Source organism: Nyctereutes procyonoides, unplaced genomic scaffold (assembly GCF_905146905.1).
Source record: "Nyctereutes procyonoides isolate TBG_1078 unplaced genomic scaffold, NYPRO_anot_genome, whole genome shotgun sequence".
NCBI classification, from domain to species: domain Eukaryota; kingdom Metazoa; phylum Chordata; class Mammalia; order Carnivora; family Canidae; genus Nyctereutes; species Nyctereutes procyonoides.
Window position 1 is genome coordinate 24705996 of NW_026575040.1, and position 27648 is coordinate 24733643.

The window sequence follows — 27648 nt, forward strand, 5'->3', positions numbered from 1 at the left end:
AAAAGCCTTCCCTAGAATTAATTGTCCCCCACCCCTCCCCAGCTTGAACAATTAGATTATATATGTTTTTTATCTTTTTCCCTAATGTGGGTAATTAGAGCCAGAGTACAAGAAGAACTGCATGAGTTCTGGCAACTAGGAGAGCTGACCAAGAGTTTTAGGAGAGAAGACAAGCCCTAGAGAAGTCTCAATAGAAAAAAGTTTCCAGGGAACATTAAATACATTCAAAGCCAGGAAGAAACTAGAATAGATGAAGTCTTAAGTAGGAGTAGTTAAAGGTAAGAAGGGAAATTAATACTTTGGTATTTATATTCCTTTAAGTCAAGCTCTTAATTTTATATTCTGTTAAATTAGTCAGCATTTATGTTCATTTGTTTTGAGGCATCCTATTTTTAGAGAAAAGGTATAATTGAGTAGAAAAAAATCTAACAATTTTTGACATGATGAATCTTGTGAGAGTCAGTGTTCAGATCATCAAGGTGTGACCTAGAAAGTTGTCTTAAATTGTAGGTAGTTCCTGGGAAGAAATATATTGCCATGTCATAGCATGTCATGTCATGTTTTTCATTCATTCATTCATTCATTCATTTAACGAATAATTAAGCGCCTAATATGTGCCCAGCTGTAAAATCAAGCCTACAGATGTAGGCCAAATATTCTATAGTTTATTTGTTTTACAAAGATTTTATTTATTTATTCATGATACAGAGAGAGAGGCAGAGACATAAAGGGAGAAGCAGGCTCCCCACAATGAGCCTGATGCGGGACTTGATCCAGGACCCTGGGAGTGTCATAAGCAGACACTCAACCACTGAGTCACCCACGCGTCTCTATTTTGTAGTTTGAATAAAGATTTGACAGCAATATGTGGGACAGCCAGGAGAAGGGTTAAAGATTAGAAATGAAGGAGATCCTCATCAGGGCTGTCATTCCCAAACCTGAGGTGGGAGGCAGATTTAAAACATACCTAATTGATACAGACTTCCAGTTAAAAGAAGGTAGAAACTAATTTTGAAAGCCCCCTGTGCGGTATGCTTTATGCCAGGATTGTGATAAAAAAATCAACCACCAAGAAAAAAAGAAAGGACTTTTCCAATGAGTAAAGAGGATAAAGGAAAACATCAGCAAGGATGGAGAACTAGCACATAAACCATGGCTAGGAGTGGCTAGAAATTCAATGTGGAGATCATTTGGCATAACAATGATAGTTGATTCCTAAAGTAGGTCTTGAGTTTTGCATCAGAAGGCAGGCAGGCAAAGCTCTCAATTTTATTCAATCCATCCAGAAGGCTTAATTTGAATTTACCAACCCTTCAAAATAGTAGGCAAGGAAAATAGTAAGGTCATACACATCAGAATAAAAACACTTGTTTCCGAGTTTGGGAAATAAAGGATTCCAATAGATGGAATATTTTTAATTTGATAGAACAAGAATAAGGCCAAGTGACTTAGATAGTGACCTTCTAATTAAAGGCACTGAATATTTTACTACTGTCTAAAACAATATGCCCATTTCCAGATTTCCTGGCTAGAGCCCTTTAGGAAAGTTGAGTTTTGATGGATTTCATTGATTCTCTACTATGAAAAAATTTTCTTTTCAGTTCGGAATCCAGAAGGACAAATAAAGCTTTATTGCAAAGGAGCAGATACTATTCTGTTTGAAAAACTTCATCCATCCAATGGAGACCTTCTGAATTTGACGACAGACCATCTCAGTGTAAGTGCCTCTGTGTGAAGGTTAGCACAGAGGCCCTTTGGCCACTTCCTGTGATTAGGTCTTGTTTTTAAAATATCAGCTAAATGATCTGACTTGTGAAATAGAAAGCACAGGAAACTGTGCCAGTGAATGTCTGGAAACTGACACCACCGTATTTGCCCTGCTGAAAGTCTTTTCAGTGTTACCACAGATTGATTAACACACAGCAGCTGTGAAGTAGCTACTGAGTGTAGGTTTCTGAACTATGGGCAGAGAAAGGCTCAGGACACCTAGGGAAACCTGCTCTAACTCCCGTGAAGTTTGAAGCTTCTTCCCTTGGACACTAGACTGGTTCTGGAAAGAGGAGCAAGACTGTTGCTTCCCCTTGGGTTCTAATGTGTCTGACACCAGTGGAATTTCTTATGACTACTCCCAGGGAATAGCTTGAGGTAATGCTTAGATGTTGAGGGGAAAACAATAGCCAACTTTTCCCTCTGGGTCCTTCTGTTCAGGTCATAAATCAGGATGAGTCACTTATATTCTCTAGGTTGAAGCTACCAAATGTACATATTCTGAGACTATACATAATTTCTTTACAAAAACTTTCTGAAGCCAGCAGGAGTAATTTTTGAAAAATTTCTTTTGGCAAAACAGCAAGAATTTATGAATTAATATGAATATTAACCTGGTTTAAACCTGAAGATTCAAGTGTCTCTCTAATATTTATTTGAGGTTCCCTTTAACTGAATATGAACTTTAAGGGCAATTGGCCAAAACTCTCATATCCTCATTGGTTTCTCTCCTTTAAAAAATTATTGAGGATTCATGTCCTTTGTCAAGCCCTATATTTAATATAAAACATTCCCTGGATCTTTAAAAAACAAACAAACAAAACAAAACAAAAAAACCCTGCCTGACTTTAAGTTTAAAGAATGATGATTTAATAATATTGGTTACAAACGTAGCTATTGTTTTTGTCTTTCCAATAGGGCATTCTTGATTTTCTTTTAAACTCTTCCAGAAGGCCAGCATGGTCTTGTTAATTTTTTTTTTTATGAAAATAACATTGGAATCATAAGTATCTGATTTTTGCCATTGCTCAAACACCAAAGGCCTTGGATTTTCATATGTTTTCCTTTCATGCTAAAGTATAGGAAGCCTTATTTGTTTTTTGTTTTGTTTGTTTGTTTGTTTTTTACATTTCTATGCAAAAGAGATTTTTCCAGGTAATAAAATTTGACTTGCTCTTTGCTTCATTCACTTTATTCATTTTGGTTTTAAACTCTGAGGTTTTCAATTTATATTTAATAATTGACTTTGAATTGTTTAATGGTAGGAAACGACCTTGCTCAAATGCTCATTAAGGATTAAACTTGTGATTCATTCACTAATTAAATAACTTAAATCATCTGTCCCCTATTGTAATGCCATGTTGGAGTTGATTCACTGTTGTACAGAACAGAGAGGAAAGCACTGGTCATGCCCAGTGCTGTTGCAAGGCAAAGAAGTGTTTCTGTGAATTAAGAGGACAAAAGATCATTACAAGGCAGTAACTAGATTTTCAGATCAGTAGGGGACCTAGTGGTGGTCTTGCAAAATGTGATTACAATGTCCAAAGTGCTACCAATTGCCTACAAGATAAATTTGGATAATTCTTCCCATTGTCTCTGTGGGCAAAACCGCATTATTGCAGCATGCACTGAATTTTCTTTCCATTTACTGAATTAGGGTGTGTCATGGTTTAACTTGTGCTTGGTCACAAACCTATGTCTGTTCTATAAGCCAAAACACAACAGAGAAGATGTGCTCAGTGGCAATGCCCAAAGGAGCAGAAATGTTAAAAAACACTTGCAGTCTAAAGGCCCATAAAATGACCACTGGAGGCCTAGATGAAGTGGGAAGTTTTTAGCATTTCCCCAAAGCAATCTACCTATGTTTCTAGCTATTGTGACTATGTGAGACACTTAGCATCTACCAGTCTCCCATTTTTATTTATCTATTTTTCCTATTAGGAGGATAAAGCACCAAAGGTATCATTTGAGATTGTCAGCTTATTGAGACACTAAAGGAAAAGTATGATCTTCAATTCATTTAACCAATTGTTAAGTACCATCTCCAGAGAAATCAGTTTCTCAAAAATAGTAATTTTAAGAAATAACCTGACTTGATGGTGTTCTTAAAATTTCTAAGAACTTTCATTATTGAAATAAAACTTTCATATAGCAAAAACAAAGAATATTTACAGATGAGCTAGAATGAAAAGTAAGTCATCCTCTACTTCTTGCTTCCCAGAAGCAAACTTCTGTAATAACTTTTTTGCCTTACTTTCCCTTTTGCTCCTAGAGGTTATCATATACATTATAACCTTAATATGCTTCAGCTTCTGTTACCTGACCAACGTTTATTTATTTATCTGTAATTGACTTTAAATTTTTGTTATGGAAGATTTCAAGCATAAATAGAAGTAAGACTCAGTTAATTTTAGACATAGCTATATTATTAGAGGAAACACGACGAGACTGGTGACATGTCATGTTGTCATCTTTTGAGAGAGCTCCTGCCTTTGACTTGAGAGCTATGGTTCCCCTGAGGATCCTTTCTTCTTTTCTGAAAGTTTAGGACTATGTGCCATGACACAGGCTGAGTCTCTCTTACTGACGGAGTGCTTCCTTCATGCAGGGGATAGGTTGGAACCAATATATGTTTCTTCAAATGGATATCTCAAGTCATGGGTGTGGTTGATCACTTCTCAACTAGGGTACTTCAGCAGGTATTGTGGTTGTCTTTAAGGGAAGGCTAGCTCCCCTGAGGGCTTAACTCCAAAGAAATAAAATACAAAATATAAACATTATAACCCATTTCCAAGAGGATTAAAAAGCTGGGGGTCAGGATGGCTAAGCAATACTCTTGGGACAAAATGAATTTAAGTGAAAAACTTCTTACCCATTGTTATTACTGTTATTGCCATGATTACTGTTCTGTGATGGTTCCTAAATCTATGTCTGCTTTGGCAGGAATTTGCAGGGGAAGGCCTTCGAACCTTGGCCATTGCATACCGAGATTTGGATGACAAGTACTTTAAAGAGTGGCATAAAATGCTTGAAGATGCAAATGCGCTCATGGATGAGAGGGATGAGCGGATAGCTGGACTATATGAAGAGATTGAAAGAGATTTAATGGTATGAGTTAGAAGCATGATGGTTCGTATTTACAGATGGGATAGTATGTGTTTAGAGATCTAGTATAGGAATAATCCATTGCTAAATCATCTTGCACATAGTAGATGTTACCCTTTCAAACACTGAGTCATGCTTTATACATTGGCTTCAAGTTTGCCATGTATGGCCCTAGAGAGCCTAGAGGATTATTTCTATTAGCAGTGGCTGATACAATTGGAGGTTTCTCCAAAGTAGAAGACAGTGGTATCTTTATTGATTGTTAGCCTCTGGTATGTCCTTGATGTTATGCTTTTGTTTTTGTTTTTTTTCCTCTCCCTGCTTTATGATCTACCTTTTTAGAGCAAGGAAGCTTTCCATGAAGAGTGGCTGTAGCTCTAAACCATCCTAGGCCATGATGTTCTGATGATATCTGTGCTGCCCAGAGTATGATCTACTTTAAAAACTGCTCTTCCCTGAGGCCCCAGTGATCAGGATGGTTAGCTACTGTGCAGTACTAAGGAGCATGTTTTATATTCATCTCTGTATGAAATATTATATAAGACCCTTCACTTTTTAGTTTATGGCATCTGCTTGTTTGTTAATTTAAGATGTCTCAACTTTTTTGTGATCCTTACTTTGAGATTAGGGCTCTCCTTTGGACCTTTCCATGTTGATATAAGTGGAGAAGCAGCGGGGGAGTTCTTCAGTTCTTAGAAGCTCAAATGGCTTCTGATGTTTATGCTAATATGTTACTGAGCATATCAGACTCCTCATAAAAATTCTAGCCTCCAGGATCTCTGCCATTAATTGGTGTGACTATCAATTGGCTTGGTTTGGGAATCTCCTCTTGAGGACCTTCCCAACCATCACTGCATATAATAAGATGCTTGCTGTATCAATGCATCATAACTTCCATCTTCAATTCATGTTCCTTGACCTCTAAACTCTGTAATTTAAAGGCATAAATATTGTGGATGTTGTTTGCTTGTATTAACATAAGGTATTCTCTATTTTTCAATGAAGCTACTAGGTGCCACTGCTGTAGAAGACAAATTACAAGAGGGTGTTATTGAAACGATTACAAATTTATCACTAGCCGATATTAAGATCTGGGTCCTAACAGGAGACAAACAAGGTAAATTGAAAATGGATGCTGATGATGTCTTGAAAGGGGGAGGGCAATAATTTCTATGGTAAAATTTTAATTAACCAGAAAGCTTAATGAATTACACATTTATGCAGCCCTTCACATAGGAAAGAGTTGAAATATGAAAAGGAAATCTAATATATTACAAAAGTTTATTATTTAAAAATGAATTATCTTTTATAGTATACCCTGAAAGTCAGTTGGGTTTCAGCTCAGTTGCTTTTTAAATATAGTACTTTCATCTGTAAGCAACAATATTAAAAAATATTTGTTTCACATGAACACTGCCCCCAGTCAGGACAGAGAGAGGCATAGCACTGAAGCAAGATATCAGAGATCTCAGGACTACTGCTTTAGTTTCTTGATGGTAGGGAGTAATTAGGGTAATTAGGGACAAGATTAGGATGGTGGGCAGGCTTTGGAGAGATTCAGGGAAGCAGCTATTTATCCATTGGTGTGGAAATACTCTGGCATTTTAATAATCACCACAGGGGTACCACTGCAACCAGACTAAATTTCAAGACTGTCCATGTAGTGGTACAATGAGAGCTGACCCACTTTCAGACATGACAAAATGCCAAGTCAGCAGAGAGAGTCATTATGTTCAGCTTACTGTGTTTCCTAAGAAGAAACAGGGATCAGTAGATTTTGGATCTATTGCTAGCAGTAATGGCTAAAAAAAATAATGATTTTATGCTTCATCAGCAGTAAACCAGAATATTTAGTTAATTGGCACACATATGTTTTCAAGATTCTATGTACTTGTTACATATTTTTTTTTTAGAATATTGGAGGATTTGTAGATATGATACATCAGTTCTCCATGTGTTCACCCAAATCACTGATTACAAAAAATAAACAGTAGAGTTGAGCTCTGTGGTGTGTTAGTAGAGACTTCCCTAGAGTATGATATTGATCAGTGGGTACATTCTTAACTATTCACTTAGTTATGAATATCCACAAGTTTATTCTTATTTGGCCTTCATTTCTTTGGCTTATACAAAGGATATGCTAGTATTTTATCAGTTGCCTTCAGACTTAGGGCAAATCTAATTATCCCACAGAATTCGGCGAGAGCCTAAAGACTCAATAGAATGAAAAACAAATGACCCTACTGAGGATGGGATGGAAGGGTTACCTAACTATTCAAGTGTCCAGTTCTATAGAAATGGAGGAAGGACTGCTCAACATCATGTAGTTCTCCACTTACCTAGTAGCAGCAGTCCTGGGTGGTCTTTGAGGTGACAGTCAAATTCCGAATTTTAATTTGCTTAATGGTAAATTGCCAGTGTTGCACATCAGAGAACTATAAAGCTATTATAAGAACATTTTTGCTGTTCAGTTGAAAAGTTTGAATTTTTTCAATGTGTCTACAGATTGAATAATAGCTAAATTAAGTATTTTAGTTGTCCCAAAGCAGTAGTTGGGACTTCAGGTAAAAAGTTTTTTATTTACATATTTCACTATATTACAGGGCCTTAGGGTTTTTCCATAAGTACTAATTTTGGGAATTAAGAAGTTTTTCAAAACCCATATGAGAAGGCTGAAAATTCATAGATGTTGCTACCTCTCCATGGATTTAGCAAGTGGCGAATTTGATCATGGAAAGAGTCTTTGAATTTAGCTCTGGGTTTCTTGGATTTTATCACTTATCACATTCTCTCTGACATTAAGGGGTAATGCCTCAAAACTTTTATGAAAAAGGTACTTATGTTATTAAGTAATGTCCTAACTGAGGTGGGTTTTATTTTGTATCAGAAACTGCCATCAACATTGGTTATGCCTGCAACATGCTGACTGATGACATGAAAGATGTGTTCATTATATCAGGGAACACAGCAGTGGAAGTCAGAGAAGAACTCAGGTAAGTGCTAAAGGAAGGAAGAAAGGTAGGGAGGGGAAAAGGAAGGTCAGAGTTGACAAGGTAGAAAGGCCCTTTATAGTTAGTTCTGTGGCCTTAATTTAGTATAGAATTCTTTCTGCATGTTTCCTAAATTCCTATTCATAAGATAGTTTTGACATCAGTTGTGAAGCATTGTCTTCAGGCCTCCAACATTTTCCAAGTATTTTTAGAAAAGTATTTGAAATTATTTACATTGAATTATCCTTTAAAACTAAGCATTGGTGAGTACCTAGCTCTTATATGATGAGTGATCAGATTCAGTTAGGGCATTTGTTTAAAACAGGAATTCCCTAGTTTCATTCTGGCCCCTAAATTAAGACTCTCCAGTGGATGGGGTATGGGGACTTGTATTTTCATAAGCACCTAGATGAAATTATGATCAGATAAATTTGAAAAACACAGCTGTGGGATATGGTATGGAAAGTTGAAATAGTCTTTCAGCATTAAAGAAAGTAGGTATTACTATTAAACCCAGATATATAATGCTTATGAGACATAGAATAATGTGAAATTTGTATAAGTGCTGCAAATACCAGAAAATATATAAGTGCTGAAATTAGGTAAGAGTGGAAAAACATTAAATTTTGAGAAATAACATTTTTTTGAGAAACAACATTTCTTAAAATCTGCCCATTTTATGCTTTTTTTTTGCTATTTCATTTCAAGTATGCATAATTATTTTCCTAGAACTTTAAAAAATGCTGTCTTTTAACAATTTTTGCTTATCAATGCTTCTAGTAGCATCTCTAAGCTCAATCCATTTTGGGTCCAGCCAAGCAGATTATTGCATTAGAGGCAAACTGGTTGTATCTTGCTACATTCTAGATGAGGCTAGCCTCCCCTCAACACAACAATGGAGCACTATGGGCTTCCTTCACATGCCTCCATCATTACACTTTTGTTCCTGAGCCTGGAAAAGAAAGGAAGTCTTAACTATCAGCACTACCAATTTCTACTTGTAGATCAAATTTCCTGACTTCCACACTATTTCACCTTCAGTAGAAAACTGCTGGTGTACATGCTGGTCAGAAGCTATGACCGAGATGGCATGTCTTTGCCGAATACATTGAGAAATAGGGGAAAATAATAATTTTTAAGTAATAACAATTAAATGTTTTAAGAAAATATCTTTAAATGACCTTTTTTTGGGAATTTAACTCTTTATGAAGGAAGATGGATGTGAGCAGATCTAGACTGTAATGTGCCTAGTGCTAAATGCCTTGAGACAGTGCCCCCAGGCACTGTTATAAGCAGGATATATGTATTACATTTCATTCCGGAAGCAACCCAGTGGTAAGCATTATCATTATCCTTATTTTACAGATCAGGAAGTTGAGGCATGGATAGGGTGAATAACATGCCTGAAGTTTCACAACTGGCCAGTGGTTCAGCTAGTATTTGAATCTAGTGTGGCCTCAGAGCTTGTGCACCAAATCACTTGCCACATGTCTCTCTAAACATATCTTGGATGTGTTCTTATTCCTTTTAAATGATTGACATAAAAAATGTAGTTGTTGAGGCATCTTACTGCTTCCCTTGAGGTCACACACCAGAGTAAATGAGAGCAGAATAAATTCCAGGGAGAGACGGCAGATGTAAGAGGAAAGATATGGGCTTCGTGTTGGTTGGACTCATGTTGAAATCTCAGCTTAGTATTCACTGGCAGGCTGAATTACATTAAATATTCTGTTTAACCTCTCTTTGATTTGTTTCCTTATTTGTAAATGGGAAAATATAAAAATACCTACTCTGTAGATTATTTTATTCAGGAGATTAAAAGAGGTAAGAATGTAAAGAATTGTAGCCATTCAGTGAGTACCTTTCTTTCCTTTTCCCTCTCTCTACTTATTCCCTTCCCCTTTTTTTCTTTTCTTCAGCTGTTGTTCCCACAACCAGGACTATTTTTATTAACATTTCCCCAATAGACTCTGTGGAGTCTATGAAAATTATATAAATAATAATAAAATTATATCAGTAATAATAAGATTTCTCAATATGTATTGTGCAAAGACACAGGCAGTCAATGTCCATATTTTAGCTAGAGTGTATGATAGAACTAAGGGTGGGAACCATTTTTTTCAGAACAGATTGGTGATTGATTGACAAGTGAAAATGGTTATACTCCACCTTAAAGTTATTGGGTGGATGTGGGTGGCTTTTAAGCAGAGAGTAACAAACTCAGTTCTACATTTATGAAATAACACTCCAGTGACAGGATAGATGGAATATGTTTGATGGGAAAATGAATGGTATGGGGAGATACATTAGGAAGCTATTGGGATACCTGAGTTTAGAGATGATGAGGCTGAACTAAAGTAGTGACACTGAAAGAGTGGAATGAAACTGACAGCCCTTTTGGAGGTAGAACAGATAGAACTTGGAATTTGATTGGATGTGAAGAGAAATAGGAAGGTATGTCATTTCTAGCTTGTCTGACTTTCACAGCTCAGAATACACTCAACCTTGCAAGAACAAAAACTCTTTAAATTTTATAAAACTGAACTTGAACCCCTTTTCTGCCTGATGAGAGAACAATTAAACTAGGCACTTTGAGGTAAATTTAGTTCAAGTCTAGGATGCCCAGTTGCCCCACCTGTCACTGATCCTCAACATCTATCCTACTGGCATCTAGCACTTCCCACTTCTGTATCCCTTTCTGGTTTCCGGTCTCTCTGAGTCTTGGGCTTCCCTCTTGGCTTACTTCCACATGCTCATGGAGAAATAAGGCAAGTGTGGTTGTTCTTCTGTGTATCTGAGAAGACTTGTGTTCCCATGTGGCCACTTCTGTTCCTGAAATCCCTTTACTCTAGTATCTTTTTTGTCACTATATTTCAGTGGCAACTATTCCATACTCAGATTCCAAAAAACTCATCTGAGGATTCAGTGTGTGATTACCCACACACTCCTCCATCCACTACTGGTCCAGGGTATGAGTTAGGACCCAGATTTCTTTAACAAATCACCAAAATCTAAGCTTCTCTTCATAGTCCCTTTCTTCTAGACTAGGATGGACTTTCTACTCTGTTTATGGCAACATTTATGCCCTGATTTCTTTTAGGATTGTTTTATGAAACCTGGAGAACCCTTTTTTTCTTCCCTCTCACAAAGCCCATTAATGAAATTCAAGATCAATGCTGATATGAGTTTCAAGAGTCTATTTCGGTACTTAAAAAGCCAGATCATGACTCTTTTTTGTTCCCTCTGTATTTGGCTCTGTGAAATCTCCTGAGACAAGGTATATTTCTGAGTAAAGAGGGTCATCTGTGATTGTGGTGGTGATTGCAGAAGGGTATGAAACCAAAGTTAATATCTCAAGATTTTATCCAGCTACTTTTGGGTGACTAAGTAGATGGCATAATTGCCATTATGTGGAAGGAATCTGGAGAAATATGAATTCTTATAAATTGTTGTTAGGAGTGTAAGTTGGTAGAAGCTTTCTCGAGGGAAAACTTGCAACATATTTCAAAATTACATATATGTACACTTTTGATCCAATGATCTGTACTTCTGGGAATTGTCCTTAAACAAGTGGATAAATGTCTGAATATGCATATCAAGAAATATTGATTGCTGCATCAATTATAACTGAAAATCAGAAAATGCTCAAATACCCAGCCACAAGGGATTTTGTTGATTACTATGACATATACTGGCAGTGAGATACTATACAGATATTAAAAGTGATTATGTGTTTATTGACATTGAAAGATACCCATGATATATTTAAGTGAAAAACGAGATTATGATCCCTTTTTTCAAATAAAGTATGTATTTTATATATGCATATGTATAAAACACTATACATCTATATTCATATCTGTCCTTTACTTACCCATCCAGCTCTAGAGGACATATACAGTGGTTATCTCTGAGTGTTGAAATTATGGATTGAAGATAACCTTATTCTCAGAGTTTAAGACAGTGAGGCAATGCATGGTAGAAAATTCTTTATGAATGGCATGAATACATTTGTAGTATGCATTTTCTTAATATTAGGATTGGGGGAAATAGAGAACCCAAGAAAAGTTATTGCCAAAGGTGTTCTCTCTAATCCTAATCTGGGCTATTTATATCTAAACCCACAGTTTGGGAAATGAAATATTAAAATCATAAATTTGCACCATTCAGTTTTTTTGTGTTATCTTTTGAGTTTAGTAGGTTTAGTAGGAGTTCATGCAAAAACAACCCAAAAAAAGTGTATCAAAAAAACAAGATCTAAGTGACAGTAGCTATTAGAAGGAAAGGACCTAAATGGTTATATTTAAACCCATCAAATGTGTCTAGATTATTCCACAAACATGGATATATCATTTTTATGCATATTATGCGTGTGGCTTGTTTCAAATTTAATGTCATGAAACTGTTTTAGGCACTTTGAGTCCTGGGTTAATTTTGCCACCATAACTCTTTTAATATTAAAGACATGCCCAGAAATCTAAAATTAAACCCAGCTATGATTTCTCTGCAGATTACTACATTGAATACATTTCACTGATATATATGTCTTCTGCCCAAAGGAAGACAGATGAGAATATAATTTTGCTTGAGCTGACAGGTGAACTCATTCTGTGTTTCATTTTTGTTGTGTTGGTCCCATGTTTTGTTGGAAAAATTCATGTCCTATAACTAAACCATGACATTACTCCACTGCTTCTGAGAAATATTCCAGTGTTATACCTAGAAATTGATATTTTTTTCTTTAATCAGCAAAACACGTTGCACTTTTTTGAACACTACTTGGTAGAAAGTTACTTGTTTAAATGAGCAGCGTTCTCAAATGCAAATAGCTCCAGAACCAGGCAGGTAACATTAGTTTTGTGGTCCTAGGCTATAAGACATTAGATAGTGGTGGAGCCTTTGTTGAAGGTGAACAACATGATGTCCATAAACTCATACAGATTTTTAAAAACACTGTGCAGGCCAAAGAAAATGCATCTCATTCCTCATTTCCAACTTCTAGTCATTCAGACAAAATGTTTTAGTAGGCTAGCTTTCTATCATAAACCATAACATTTTAGGGTACTAAGAAATCTTGGCAATGTTCTAGTACACACTGGTGCAGCTGTCCAAGTTTTCATAGCTAGTTCAACCAGTATGATTGGCTGTCCCATTCACCTAGTTTCTAATAAAACACAGCGTTAGGGGTTGAGTATCTTATAAACTACATGGATAGTAAGGGATGGAACTAGGGCTTGAAATAAAAACTTCATGGACTTCCTCCTTTTCTCTTCTGTTGCCAGTGTGGTGCTATCCGGATACTTAACTGCTCCTCTGGCACTATCTTTTTCTGGTCCTAGAGAGAGCCTGTGGCTGACTCTATATGTAAACCAGCTTAGTGCAGGTAACTGAGAACTAGGAATTTGAAAACCTGAGTTCTATGCTGGGTCTGTAACTGACTTGACAAGTGGCTAGAAGTCAAATCACTCAACTGTGGGCACACAAGACATCAGAGGCAGACCTTGGGCCTGAGCGCAGCTCTCCAGGGTCCAAGCTCAATGCTCTTATATCCGAGTCAGGATTGTCTTCTTTTAAACATAATGTCATGGTTTCAATTCATTTCCTAACAGATCCATGTAATGTTTGAACTCAGAGTGTCTTATGAGCATGCCATCTCTTTTTTTTATATAGTGCATGCAAGCCACCGTGGGCCCAACTGTGCTCTGCTGTATTTACAGTGGCACTGGGCTGTGAATGCCACAGTTGCCTCATGCGCTAAGCCATTTCTGCATGCCAGCATCCTAATGGACTGCCCTTCATTACACCGCATGGGAGAACACAGGCCCTTTTCTGTTTTAGCATTTGTTATTTGTGTTATGCGATTAAGCATTGTGTGTTATGCCTGCAAAAATGTAGTTTCTGTTCAATAGAGGGAGTCATATAGTTTTCCCTTTCCTAATAAATTGTTTTTTTGAGTACCAGCTGGCATTTAAGAGCTAAATTCCAGGGAGAGAAAGAAATGATAGCTATAGAGCATGAGTGAAGGTCTGAAAATGCGTGAGCCCCATCTGGTGAGGAGGGGTGGACCATGTGCAGGGAACACAGTGGGATTTTAAGCCAAGCCAGAAAAACTGTCCCTTTTCTGCCTGGAGATGTTAGGAAGACAGTTTAGGGGGAAAAAAATCCTAAGTAAATAGAATTTCAGCCAATACTTTCATGAACTTCACCCTTCATTGGAATGTTTTTATGCTCTGGGGGAAAACAGAGATTGAGTCATTTATACAGCGAGTGAGAACTTTACTAAAAAGGAAACCTCGGGAGATGTTTGCCCTTTGGTGCTTTCTTAAGACCCAGTTTATGAGCTCTGCAACATTTTCAGAGAAATGCTCGCTTCTGAGGAGCTTGTTTCTCTAGCTTTCTTCATTATATGGGACAGTAAATTTTCATGACTGTTAGGAGGACTCCTTGACATGGTTATCTGATATAAAAGTCTAATTCTCCCACTAAGCAATGATTTTTCTTGTCTGTTCTCCACCTGCCCCCCACCTTAACTCCCTAAATTTCACACATAGCACTCTGACTTTATAAATCTTTTTCTTTGATTCTACGGACTGACTGTTAAATGCTTGATATCACTCTTGGAGCAGGGCATGTAAACTCTGGGCTCCTTGGGTTCCTAAATGCAGGCTGTGCAGCAGAAGGAGATGTTGAGCCAGAAGATAAGTGTGTGTGTGTGTGTGTGTGTTGTGTTTTGTTTTTCTTTTTGTTTAGACTTCACATATAAACAATTAATGTTACATTTTCAAATAATTAGAAAGCTAAGGGTTAAACTGGTTGTTTTTGCACAGTGAACATTCTCTTCTTTTTATATCATAAAACTATTTTAATAAGTGTTTTCTATATAGGATGAGGCTTTGGGGAACCATTTCATTTTGCTGTAAGTCAAAACATCCATTTTCTGGTCTCCCGCTCCTCATTTGCTCTTGGGCACTCATTTTGTACATGCAAGTTGTAGCCTACCATATTGGTGGCTGGCTTTGGCACTCATCTTCAGGGAGTATCTGCCATGTAGCTCCCTGGTTGTGGTGAAAGTTCTGGAGTCATGTCAGCTTGCCCTATTTACTTCAAAGCCTGTCATCTGAGTGTCCTCAGAGAGGAAATTTCTCTTCCATTAAAGGTCTTATCTTTCCATTTTGAAGAGTTTAAGATTTGAAGAGGTAAAGCGCCTCTTCAACCATGTTAAGTGACCATGGATGAGTGTGAGCAGAACCTTTTCTACTGATAATTGGGGCATTGGAAGGAGTTTCTATTTGGAATGACCCTCTACATTCAGTGTCTGTATTTTCTTTCCCAGAAGATTTATTTATTAAGATCTATTGTTTGAGCTGATGAGTACAATTATCACTTAAAACAGTCCATTATATCCTAATGACTATGCAAATTCAGTATATGCCATCATTTAGTTTTATTGTTACACTTTTAGAAAATGTGCTTATTAAAGGACTGCTGTTTTAAGCCAGATCATATAACATTGTTCTGCAAATTAATACATTTATTTTATATGTTAAAGTCCTGCAATTCCTAGAGGATGTCATCAAATGTCTTTAGTCCTTCTCTTTTTGATTTTTAACAATATTACATGTTACATGCCAGATCAGTGGTTTTGAAGCACTTGAAGCTCAGACAACCTTATATGCCAAATGTAGTGAGAACACCTAGTTCAAGCCCAGCTCAGGATGGTAATTTAGATTTAAGACAATTGTAAATGTTCAAAATGATTCTGTGTTCATTGTGTTTACTTTCATACTTCCTGGAATTTGCAAATTTGCTATGGTCTCCCCATCACAAAGAACCATCCGTCTTGCTTTACTGTAACTGAATCTTATGCCATAGTCTATCCAAATTGTGATGAAATGAATTTACCTGTAGCCAGTCTGTTAGCATAATAGGTACGCTCAGTATACTTGTTATGATTTGTTTCCCCCCTCTCCTTCAAGACAAGCAAAGGAAAATTTGTTTGGACAAAACAGAAGTTCTTCCAACGGCCATGTAGTTTTTGAAAAACAGCAGCTGGAGCTGGACTCAGTTGTAGAAGAAACCATAACAGGAGATTATGCCTTAATCATAAATGGCCACAGTTTGGTGAGTTTGCTTAAGGCTTTTGTTCTTTTTCTTTATCCCAATAATTGTCTCTTTAGTGCTGTCGTAATGAGATCTCCTTTAGTGTTTTCCACATAAATGACACTACTAGAAACAGGGTATACACAATGATTTCCTGTTTTCAAGGGGAAAGGGAACTTCTGATATATATTTCATATATTATTACTTGAATCACCACAGCGAAAGGGGGGATCCAAAGAAATGGTGTGTTCACAGAATATCAATCTCATCTAGATGACTGTAGCCATTTAGTAGTATTGTTTAAGTGCTTTCTAAGGGAGAGTGTCATAGCTCCCTGTTTTTTAATTAAAATAATGTAACTGTTGGATGTACTGCAATTATTGCTCTTGCTGATGTGTGTGATTTGGCAGAGCACAACTTGATCTTCATATAATTATCACACCAAATTATTGCCATTAAGATACCTCTGGTGGTTTTTCTAAATAGCAGTATTTTACACCAATGCCAAACAATTTGCTTTGATTAGGAAATCTGGTTCTTGTCGTAATAGAATAAACTTGCATTGTGCTTTTAATGTAGTTCAGGTTCCAAATCTTGAACAAATATCAAAACACTCTTCTGAGTTTCTAATTTAGAAAACAAAAGCTCTGATTGGAGTCCAGTGAAATTATCATTTATATGCACAAAGAGCTAATCTCACATCTTTCTCCAGCTTTGATGATCATTTCTCACTTTTGGAGTTCGGAAAAATAAATGTATCTTCCTGTAGACAGTTTCTTAGACGACAAAAGAAATTGGCTATGAGTATATTGTATTTTCCCCCTCGTGATCAGCTGTCTGTTAGCTCTTAGTGCTTAAAGCATTATCCAGCTGGATTCCAGACGTAATGATGTGTTGCCTTCTACACCATGGAAAGTTACAGAGCTCAGCTGCAAGCCAAGCTCAGTCGAAGGTTTGCCCAGATGACACGAACTTCTCCCTTGCACAAATGAGCAGCAACTGAAAATTATAAGCCTGTCAACTGGGACTTGAAACTGGTGGCCTCCAAGCTGAATTGCCCAGGGACTACAATATGGAAAGGTTCCTAATGAGTTGTGCTTTGACTTTCCCTCAGGCTCAAAGAAGCCAATGTGTGGTGGGTTAGAGTACTCAAGTGATAATGTATACTACTTTTTCTTTGACTCTATATCTGTTGAAAGAAAGAGCTAAGATAGATGTTCTTCAAGAACCCTTTCAGCTTCAAAGCCTGAAACTTATGAAACCATGAAATGCCATTTTTCATTTGAGGAGAATTGACCACATTTCTGTTGGTATGGTCAGAAGGGATTTTTAGTTTGTTTGTTTTTGTTTTGTTTTGTTTTTATAGTAAATCATGATTCCAATTTGCTCAAATCTCAGTGCAGAATATAATTGGGCTCTTTATCAGAGACTGAGTCTAGGTTTTTACTTGTTGATAATAAAGAAGAAAATAAAAGAGAAAAAAGGGGACCATTCTGGGCAAGACAACTAGTTACATGCTTTCTCTTTTAGAAAGGGCAATTAAATTTGAGAAAGCTAACTCACCATTTTCCCTGGGGATCATAGGCCTTGATGTAAGAGTTTTCTATGTCAGAGTCATGTTTTATATTCATTCACCCATCCTTTCATTGATACCACTAACATTTATTATATGCCCAGGTCAAGATGCTGGAGCCTGAGGATAAGGATGTGAATAGAACATGGTTCTTGTTTTAGGGATTGCCATCTAGTAGGAGAGCTAATCTCACAGTGGTATGACAAATACTATATAGAGGAATGAACAAAGAGCTTTGAGTGCATAGAGGCAGACACATTTAGTTTCTTGTATGAAAGTCAGGGAAGACTTCCTGGAGGAAGTGATGTTTCCAGGTACAGAAGCAGCAAGTACAAAGGCACAGAGTCAAGAAAGAACCCATCCCATTACAGAAACAATCAATTTGGCATGATGAGAGTACAGAGTAAACTTAAAGGTAGTGGTAGAAGACAGAACTCAAAAGGAATATAGGGGCCAGATTGTGATGGGCTGTGACTGTCTTGCTTAAGATTCATTCAGACATGACTCAAAGTTTAGGTAGATTCCTGTTTCCTCTTAATGTGTTTATTAAATAATGCACAGTAAGATATTTTCTAGAAAACAAATTGCACAGTTAACCACAAAGGATTATGCTCTCTTTTTCAGTCATTTCTTGTCATATAGAAAGGCTGTGTGCATTTGGAGAGGAACAAGAGTGGAATTGGTTGGGAACCCTGACTGAGACACAAGTTGCATGCCACCCTTTTGCACAGGCCTCTCTATTTCAATCACTTTGTTTTTCAAGGGCTCATCTCCAGATCATCTGCTTTTCATTTGCCCAACCATTAACAACCACAACAACAAACACTAAATATACGAACAAGAATGCAAAGGAAACAAAAGTTCCATCACATAGAACAAAGAAATCACCATCATTTTATAGTTCATTCTAAACTTGGTGAGATGGTGGATACGTTCCATCTTTTGCTTTTTTTATTTTCATGGATTCTGGAACTTTTCTGGCATTTATTTTTTTTAAAGATTTATTTATTTATTCATGAGACACACACACACACACACAGAGAGAGAGAGAGAGAGAGAGAGAGAGAGAGAAGCAGAGATATAGGTAGAGGGAGAAGCAGGCTCTTCGCAGGAGCCCGATGCGGGACCCAATCCCAGATCCCGGGATCACAACCTGAGCTGAAGGCAGCCGCCCAACCACTGAGCCACCCAGGCATCCCACTTTTCTGGCATTTAATTATATCTTACCCATACAGCATTATAATGTCTCAAAAAGGACACACAAGGGCACTGTTTTTTAAAAATTTTTATTCTAAAATTCCTTGGCACTTAGTAGGAGTTTAGTACTCATTTCTTTAGTTAGTTGTTTATATGACTCTGGGTCAGCGATGACTTGTTGAAATGAATTAAACTGTTTAGAAAAGAAATCAGTTGAAAAACAAGAAATCTGCTTCCCAAATGACATCTCTCATTGATTATGTCTTGTTCTAATCTGGATATATTTTTTTTAATAACATAGGCCCATGCCCTAGAAAGTGATGTCAAGAATGATCTCATAGAACTCGCCTGCATGTGTAAGACTGTGGTTTGCTGCCGAGTCACCCCACTCCAGAAAGCCCAAGTGGTAGAGCTGGTGAAGAACTATAGGCATGCTGTCACTTTGGCCATCGGTGATGGAGCCAATGATGTCAGCATGATCAAAAGTAAGAGAATACTCACTCAATAGGGTCTGCTATAGATCAGTAGTCCTTGAGTTCAGCGTTTGGCAAGACATAATGGAGATTATACTGTAACTTAATTTTACCACTGGTTCTAAAATGAATCCTTCCTGAGTCTAATACATTAGGCGTTATTAGAATTCATAAAAAACCCAACCTTTGTCTAATTAAATCATCTGTGCATTTTTAGGCTAGAAAAAGATAATGATCACCTTCTATTGTATGGTAACTAGCTATGGTGTAAGGAATGAATACTGGATCCACAGTCCCCAAATCTGGGGTTAGTCCCAGTTTTGCCAATTACAAATTGTAAAAACTTATACAAATTACTGAAATTCTTTTGGAAAACTAGGATAAATACCTAACTAATGAGTGTTTCATAAGATAATATATGTGAGAAATTATAAATGCTATAGCTATAAAATTTCTATAGATAAATAATGACCTAAAAGAGACTGTATCTTTGTTTAGGGAATGAAAACTTTCTTTTCTTCTTTTATAGGTGCTCACATTGGCGTTGGCATCAGCGGCCAGGAAGGATTGCAGGCAGTCTTAGCCAGTGATTATTCATTTGCACAATTTAGATACCTCCAAAGGCTTCTTCTTGTTCATGGAAGGTGGTCCTATTTCCGAATGTGCAAATTCTTACGCTATTTCTTCTATAAGAATTTTGCATTCACACTTGTGCATTTCTGGTTTGGTTTCTTCTGTGGTTTCTCAGCCCAGGTTGGTAAAAAAGTGCTTTTCTTTCTTTTATTAGATCCCCTTGAATTGCAAATGACTATTCTCCATGGCTCTTTATGAATAAATAGCATTTTTATATGTCTCATATATAGGTCACAGCATGATAATTATGTAATTTATAGTTGACTTGAGCTGGAAACAAAAAATACATTTAATTGGAATTTTGTTTATTTATTTTTATTTATATAGGTAACCAATGAATCTCCTTCCTGTGTGTTTAAATTTTTATTGAAATATTTTGCTATGATGATAAGCTTGATGTGGAGCTTTCCTTCAGAACAGAAGCCTAAGAAACACTAACAAGAAATGTTGATGTTTCTCTGGAAAGATGGTCACTCATCTAACACACAGACTGTATATGGGCTGAAAATAATATGTATTAAATTAGGAAGTGATTGCTATCCTGACATGACAGCTGTTTTGACAGTATTTCATCAGATAAAAATTGATAAAAAAGATATTGATTCAATAGATAATGTTGGCAACAAGAAAGAAAAATAGCAATTCATAAATCAGGATTCTATTTTTCTATCTACTCATATTCATTTTAAAAGATAGTTATTTCACCCCATATCTTGGATACTAGGAAAGTTTTGACCCTGGCTATCAACTGTGAAACATCAGGCCAATAGTATCTGCATATACTTATGAAAGAGAGATAGTGAGAGAGAGAGAGAGAGAGAATGAGAATGACATGGTAACCATACTCTTATGAGAGATTTCTTCAACTGTTCTTCCTTCCTCTTGGATTTAATGACTGGTTTCAATGATACACATAAAGCTAATTTTTTTCAATAATTTTACTCCAGAACAATGGAGATGAATTAAATTGCAACATTTTGTGCTATTTTAAATGTGCCAAGGGAGATTAGTGAATCATTTTTGTAATTAATATAGGTTTTGTACATTTTTCCCTATATCTAAGAGGTTGAGATTTTTAAAATGAGCACACCTGTACCCATTCCTAATGTTCTTTTAAGGATAACATGCTCAGAAACAAAAGCAGGCAATGTTGATATTTTTGTTACATATTTTGTAATCTCCAGACATTGAAGTAAAGCAAGTCTTGATTTTAATTTCTCAAAAGTTTTCTTAGCACTTTCAGAGAAGGCTGAGGTGGGACTTACCTGCTCATAATCTCACCTTGTCCAACAAAAACAAATGTTAGAATGTGGCCTGTGCCTTCTTAAGCTGGTGACTTTTTCTCCACATAAAAACGAAGCAAGGTTGTTCACTAAGCAGTGCTTCTAATTTTCCCTATTTCATATTTCAAAGGTTTGGGGCTTTTGAAAAATCACAGAACTATGAAGGGACACCTATACTTTGATTTAGACCTCTTAGGACACAGGAGAGTGGTCAGTGATTTGCATTTACAAGCACACAGAACTTGGATAGCAGATTTACTGCCAAAGTTTTCTTTGTTAAACTGTGAAGTTGGAAACTAATGTTCAGTGACTTCTAACCTCTACATTTAAGTGATTTTCTGCTCTGCTTTCAAGATCTGATAAAACTGGCCAGAGTCAGATGTTAAGCAATTGGCTTTCCAATCCTTTCACCAGTATCTTTTAAAAGATAATAACATGGGAGAACAATGATTGTTCCAAAGACATGAGTACCTAATGCTTAAATCTGGTTGTAAGACACAACATCATTTATGGTTCAATTTACTACCATATTAACACAATACAACACACACACATCACAAGACAACACATCACTCTACATTTTGAAATCAATGCCATAGTCACACTGAGTTCTCAAGGTAGCAAGTCAGTGACAATGCTTGCATGTAGTGGCATCAGTGCTATGGTGTCATCTTCTAGGTGGAACTATTATACTGTTGACACCAACAAGCAGGGATAAAACAAATTGCAATTATAGTGAACATTTATATAGCACTTACTATGTGCCAGGTATTGTTTAAATATTTTGCCTGTTATTAGCTCAATATTTACAATAATCATATGAAGTAGATTTTATAATCATGGTCTATATCAACTATTTTAAAAATACGTTTGAAAAAATTTAATTGTGATTAAAAATACATAAAGTTTTGAGGATTTTTAAGTGGTACAATTCAGTGGTGGTAAGCATATTCACATTGTTGTACAATGGATCTCTAGAACTTTTTCATCATATAAAACTGAGACTCTATAAGCATTGAAAGATAACTCCCCATTTTTCCCTCCCTCCAGCCCCTGGAAACCACTATTCTACTCTCTGTTTCTATTATTGTGACTGGAAAATTTGAAATGATCCATGTTCTGATTCACTGATTTTCTTCTGCTCTGTTGATCTGTTATTGATGCCCTCCCTTAAATTCTTCGGGTTAGTCTGTATTCTTTAGGCTAGGATATCTGTTTTGGTGATTTCTATTTCTTTGTTGAACTTCTCATATTGTTTCATACATTTTTTTCCTAATTTCATTTAATTGTCTGTGTGTTCTTGTAGTTCACTGACCTTTAAGGGAATTACTCTTGAGGTTTTTTTTTTTTTTTTTATAGTTCATAGATCTCCATTTCTCTACATTTGATTATTGGGGCTTTATTAGTGTCCTTTGGTAGTATTATTTTACTTGATTCTTCATGACACTTGATTCTTTGAGTTGGTATTTGCACATTTGAGTAAGTGGTGTCTGCTTCCAGATTTTACAGATTTGCTTCAGCAAGGAAAGACAGCTATCAGCTCCATTGGAGTACTGGTTGGGTCAACTGGCAGTGTCTGTGGGCAGGTGGGGCTTCCTACAGGGTCTCTAGCTGGGCAAAGCCACTGTTTGTGTTCTGAGATCAAAGGGGCTATCCCTGGCTGGGCTCTGTGACTGAGCAGGACTATGGACTAGAATCTACAACTGCTCATGTACGAATAAGGTCTCAGGCTGTGCCCCCTAACCAGATGGTGCTACAGACTAGACTCTGTGTTCATACAGGGTCATAGGCAGGGCTTGGCAATTGGGTGGAGACTCACCCTATACCCTGTGATCAGGCAGGGCCATAGCGTATGCCCCTGAAGTTGGGCTGGGTCACTGCCTGGGCTTCATCATATAGGACTGCAGGCTATGCTTCATGATTGGGTAGAGTCACTGGCTGAGCTCCCTGGCAGGATGGGGCTGTAGGCTGTGTTTAGTAATTGGATAGTTCTGTAGGCTGAACTCTGCTGTGGGGTGGGGCTACAGGCTGGGTTCCCTGGATGGGTGGTACCATAGACTGGGCTTTGAGGCTGCTCAGGGTTGCTTTCAGGGCCCCTGGTTTTGTGAGGCCAGAGGCTGTACTTTAACTATAAGACAGGACTGCTGGCTTGGGTCCCTGCATAACAGGACTGTAGGATGGCTCCATGGCTACCCAGATTCTCTGGTTGGGTGGGATCAGAGGCTGTACTCAGCAGTTAGGTGGAGCTGCAAATTTTCTTCGCTGCCTAGGTGGGATCATTGAATGGGTCCCCTGGTAAATACAGCTCTTTAGCTGGGTTCCCAAATCAGGCAGAACTGCCATCCAAGCTTTCCAACGAGACATAATCACTGACTTGGCTCTGCACATTGGCAGAACCCCCAGTAGAGATCTCTGCTTCAGTGCTGCTAACAGTAGGACTAGAGTCCATTAAAATCTGAGTGCTGGTTGCTATACGCCTCACCTCCTATTTCTATCTCCATCTGATCCTCAGTGGTTGAGCCCTGCAGATTCCCCAGGAATCCTCATGAGGCAAGACCCGAATAGGACTCCTGGGAAGTGTCCTGCAATGCTGCAAGAGCTGGGTATCCACCTTGGGTTCTCTTTTTCTCACTGGAGAAACCACAGGCCCCAGGGTCATCTTGGTGAGGCACTATGCTGGCCTTGGGGAGGGGGATGTGGTCAGAGTGAAGCTGCTTCTCTTGACCTTCTAATGTGGTTCTTCTAAATCTCTGTGCTTTAGTTTCAGGTCCTGGTTCTGGGATTTTCATAATGTTATCCAGTCTGTAGGTAGTTGCTTATTGGTATTCTTGTGAGGCAGACTGAACGCAGACCTGCATTGCCATCTTTTACACTAAGGATTCAGCCCTTTGCTGCCGTAGTTTTATGAGAATGTTAGATTCCCCATGTGGTCTAAACTTGGCATCAATAATGATGTCACAATAAATAGTGTGTTAGAGTCAATGAGATTTGTTATTATTCCCCAAACTCAGTTGCCATGGAACCCCACTTTTCCAAGCAACGTACACAATGTCCTTAAAACAGGTGCCATACAGAATCCATTTGGGAAATTCTGGAATAGATGTCTCTACAACAACAGTTGCAAAACTACACATCACGGGATCCCTGGGTGGCGCAGTGGTTTGGCGCCTGCCTTTGGCCCAGGGCGCGATCCTGGAGACCCGGGATCGAATCCCACGTCAGGCTCCCGGTGCATGGAGCCTGCTTCTTCCTCTGCCTGTGTCTCTGCCTCTCTCTCTCTCTCTGTATGACTATTGTAAATAAATAAAAAAAAAAAAAAAAAAAAAACTACACATCACCCTGCTACTCATCCTGGTTCCAGTGTTTTGGAAGCAGGAAGATGTATGAAGGACAAAATGATGCTAAGAATACTACCCCCGTAGGAATAAGCTATTCATGTGCTTCTCCCTTTCAAAAACTTCCGTTGTTTAAATTAACTCTAGTCCAGGGGACAAAATAGCCTTCTTCATATGCTAAAATGGGGAGTTTACATCTAAACATCTGCAATCTTTTACAGTATCCTCAGTTTTTTCTAATTATAAAAATATACATGAATATATGTCACCTTTTATATATTGGAGAACATATTCTTTGTATCTTTCCTGTTTCAAAAAAATTACCATATTTTGAGAAACATGTCTGATTTTACAGTCTTTAAAAAATTTTATGTTTTTAAAGATTTTATTTATTTGACAGGGAAAGAAAGAGAGAGAGCACAAGCAGGGGAAGCAGAAGAGGAAGAAGCAGATTCCCTGCTGAGCAGGGAGCTGGTCCACTGGGCTCAATGGATCCCAGGACCCTAGGATCATGACCTGAGCCAAAGGCAGAGACACTTAATGGCCTGAGCTACCCAGGCACCCCCAAGATTTTATTTTTCTTAAAGACATTCTGAAATATGGATTTATTATAAATTATTTGACTCTTATTGTATGAACATTTAAGTTGTTGATATTTTAAAATGAATAATTTGCTCCTTTCCCATAGCTGTGAGTCACACAACATTGTCAAATTGCTAGTAAGAATACTTGTTTATGGTCTTGGGAAGAGAAAACAAAATGATGAATAGGTCAAGTGTCCTACCCACCTGGAACTCATTTTCTCATCCAGGAAGTAAAGAAATGGATAAATAAGTCCAATAGAAGACTGTAATGGAAGTTAACATGAGAACATAGGAAAAGGAGAAATGTGTGAGGACCTGGAATGACTTCAGGGGCTTGATAAATCTCAAGTAAGCTATGAGTGTTTTCAAAATCAAGTGGCGGTCTAAAGGTGTGAAATCTCACTACCCTGCAGGGATTTAGGGGCTGGCTTGTGTAAACTCTAGAGAAGCAGGAGGAAAACCCTCACCTCATATTCGAACTCTTTCCAATTGACCTGAAGATAAGCTGCATTTGCAATCTCTTTTCAATTTCTACAATTCCATTTAAAACCAACTCATTCAGAAACCCTTTTTAAAAACCACATGGCGTTAGTAGGAGGGGGAGGTCTTAACAGTATTGTGTAGAGCAAGACCTGTCTTACAGAATAGGTATTATACCACTATGATGATGGAGACTGGTGTTTCCCAGACCCATCCACATGTGTGTGCCCTGGAGTGCTAGCAATCTGGGGACTGGCTGTGAGGGTAACATGGATGTGGAACTGGGAATGGTAGGGATTGTTATCTCTTTTCCTTTCCATCTTTTGCTAAAAGGTCCTGTTTTATTTATTTATTTATTTATTTGTTTGTTTGTTTGTTTGTTTTAAGGTCCTGTTTAGTAACAAGTGTAACTGAAAAATCCTTTGGCTTTTTTTCTTAGCCCTGTTTTTCCAAAGACAAGATGTTTTAAGTCAGGCAAGTGAAAAGAAAACAGCATATTTGGGAGATACACTAATCTACAGATTATGAAAATTTTTGAATAGGGGACATTTTTGCAGTGATGCTCCTCCCCTCCCCCACCCATTGAAATTGTTTAGCTGGCTTTGGCCTTCAAAGCCATGTGTTGGGTGACAAGGCTTTCGTAGCCCTTAAAGCCCATTAGAAATCACTTACTTCCAGTCTGTTAATGAAGGTAGGCCATCTGAGGTCTCTCTGCCCCTTCATCTCTCCTCTAAAATGCTTCAGTGGAACTGAAAGCTCCACAGAAAAATGGAGCCAGTAGTAATGAAAACTCTAGGGCCTGGCTGATTCAGGAATAGAGGCATGTGCTTAGAGGCCCTCCCTCTCTTGGCAGGCTTAATCCCCAGTCACTTGTCAGTCCAATCATGACAGGAGTGAGACTCGCACGCTCATCCTCTGACACATAACCTAGAGTTTTTGAATTCTCATTCATTTAGCAAGAATAAACTGAGGGCCAGTTTAGGGCCAAGTGATCTCCAAGAACACCAAAATGTCCCAGAGAGAGGCGGTCCTTGCCTTCAGGGAACTTACAGTCTGGAAACAATTTTATTTTCATAAATGTGAAACTGATGTTGAATAGTCACCTTTGGTAGAAAGTAAGGATTTTTCCACCAAGAGTTTTTTTGAATTAAATTTGTCATGGATGAGCCATGTCTTGGGGCTATCCCTGTCTAATCCCAGCATGATTCATAGCACTTTAGTACTTCTTTCCTGCACCTCTCAACAGATTGCTTTGAAGTCATCCACTCTGCAGCTGAAAACATCTGATCGAATGTAAACAGAATGTGCTTTCTTAGACACATTGTTGACTTTAAAAACACCAGTTTAATTTCTTAATGAAGTGACATGTGCTATTTCTTTATTACCTTGGCCTGTATCTGGGGGCCTGGTGAATTTTATCCAGGCTCTTATTCTCTGATGATAGCTCCAGGAGATTCTCACCAATGCTCCATCCTGATAGGTGGTCTGGGCAGATGTATAAGTCAATCCAGCTGTGGTGTGTGAGGCTCCAGGGGGTTGGGGGGTGGGACCATTCACTATATGTCAGATGGTGGTGGCCCTAGGACATCTCAGATGAATGACAGTGTGATGCAGGTTTGACTTGGTTTGTGGACCTTCTCCTGGTTTATTGCAGTGCTTTGCCTCTGTTGTGATTGTTTTGGGACACATGGGGAATCTGTTTGGGAGAGACCATACCCCTATTGCCTGCTTTGCTGCGTGGACTTTCTTTGGAGAAACAGCTGGGACACAGAACAAAAAGTGTATGTTTTGTTGAAATCTAGAATCTTTGCTCTGTTAGGGAATGTCAGAGAAGGAGCCTGAGTCCTGCAATATCTGAGGACCAGTGATGTTCAAGGCTGGGAGTGGAACCCATGTTTTCTGACTCTTTTTAGTGGTTCCTCTATTCTGCTTGATAAGTAGCCACTTCAATTGTCACAGACTTAGAAGAGAGTATGGCTATATCTTCTTTTTTTTTTTTTTAAAAAAAAAAAACTGTTTTCATGCAACCCCATATCAGGAAAGTGTTTGCTTTGTTTGATATCTAAAGGAGAAACATCCAGCAACACTCCATGCAATATGACGATGAGGAGAAAATCAGCTCTTTCTG

At 37.8% G+C, this 27648-nt stretch overlaps 1 protein-coding gene across 1 annotated transcript in view; it reads left to right on the forward strand.

The window, feature by feature from the left end:
• ATP8B4 (ATPase phospholipid transporting 8B4 (putative)) overlaps positions 1-27648 on the forward strand; it is a 227912-nt gene that overhangs the window by 173817 nt on the left and 26447 nt on the right. Inside the window, exons 17-23 of the mRNA XM_055320253.1 lie at positions 1602-1717; positions 4711-4875; positions 5878-5989; positions 7760-7865; positions 15839-15983; positions 19034-19217; positions 19735-19958. Coding sequence (XP_055176228.1) covers positions 1602-1717; positions 4711-4875; positions 5878-5989; positions 7760-7865; positions 15839-15983; positions 19034-19217; positions 19735-19958 — 1052 coding nt within the window. The remainder of the gene's footprint in view (positions 1-1601; positions 1718-4710; positions 4876-5877; positions 5990-7759; positions 7866-15838; positions 15984-19033; positions 19218-19734; positions 19959-27648) is intronic.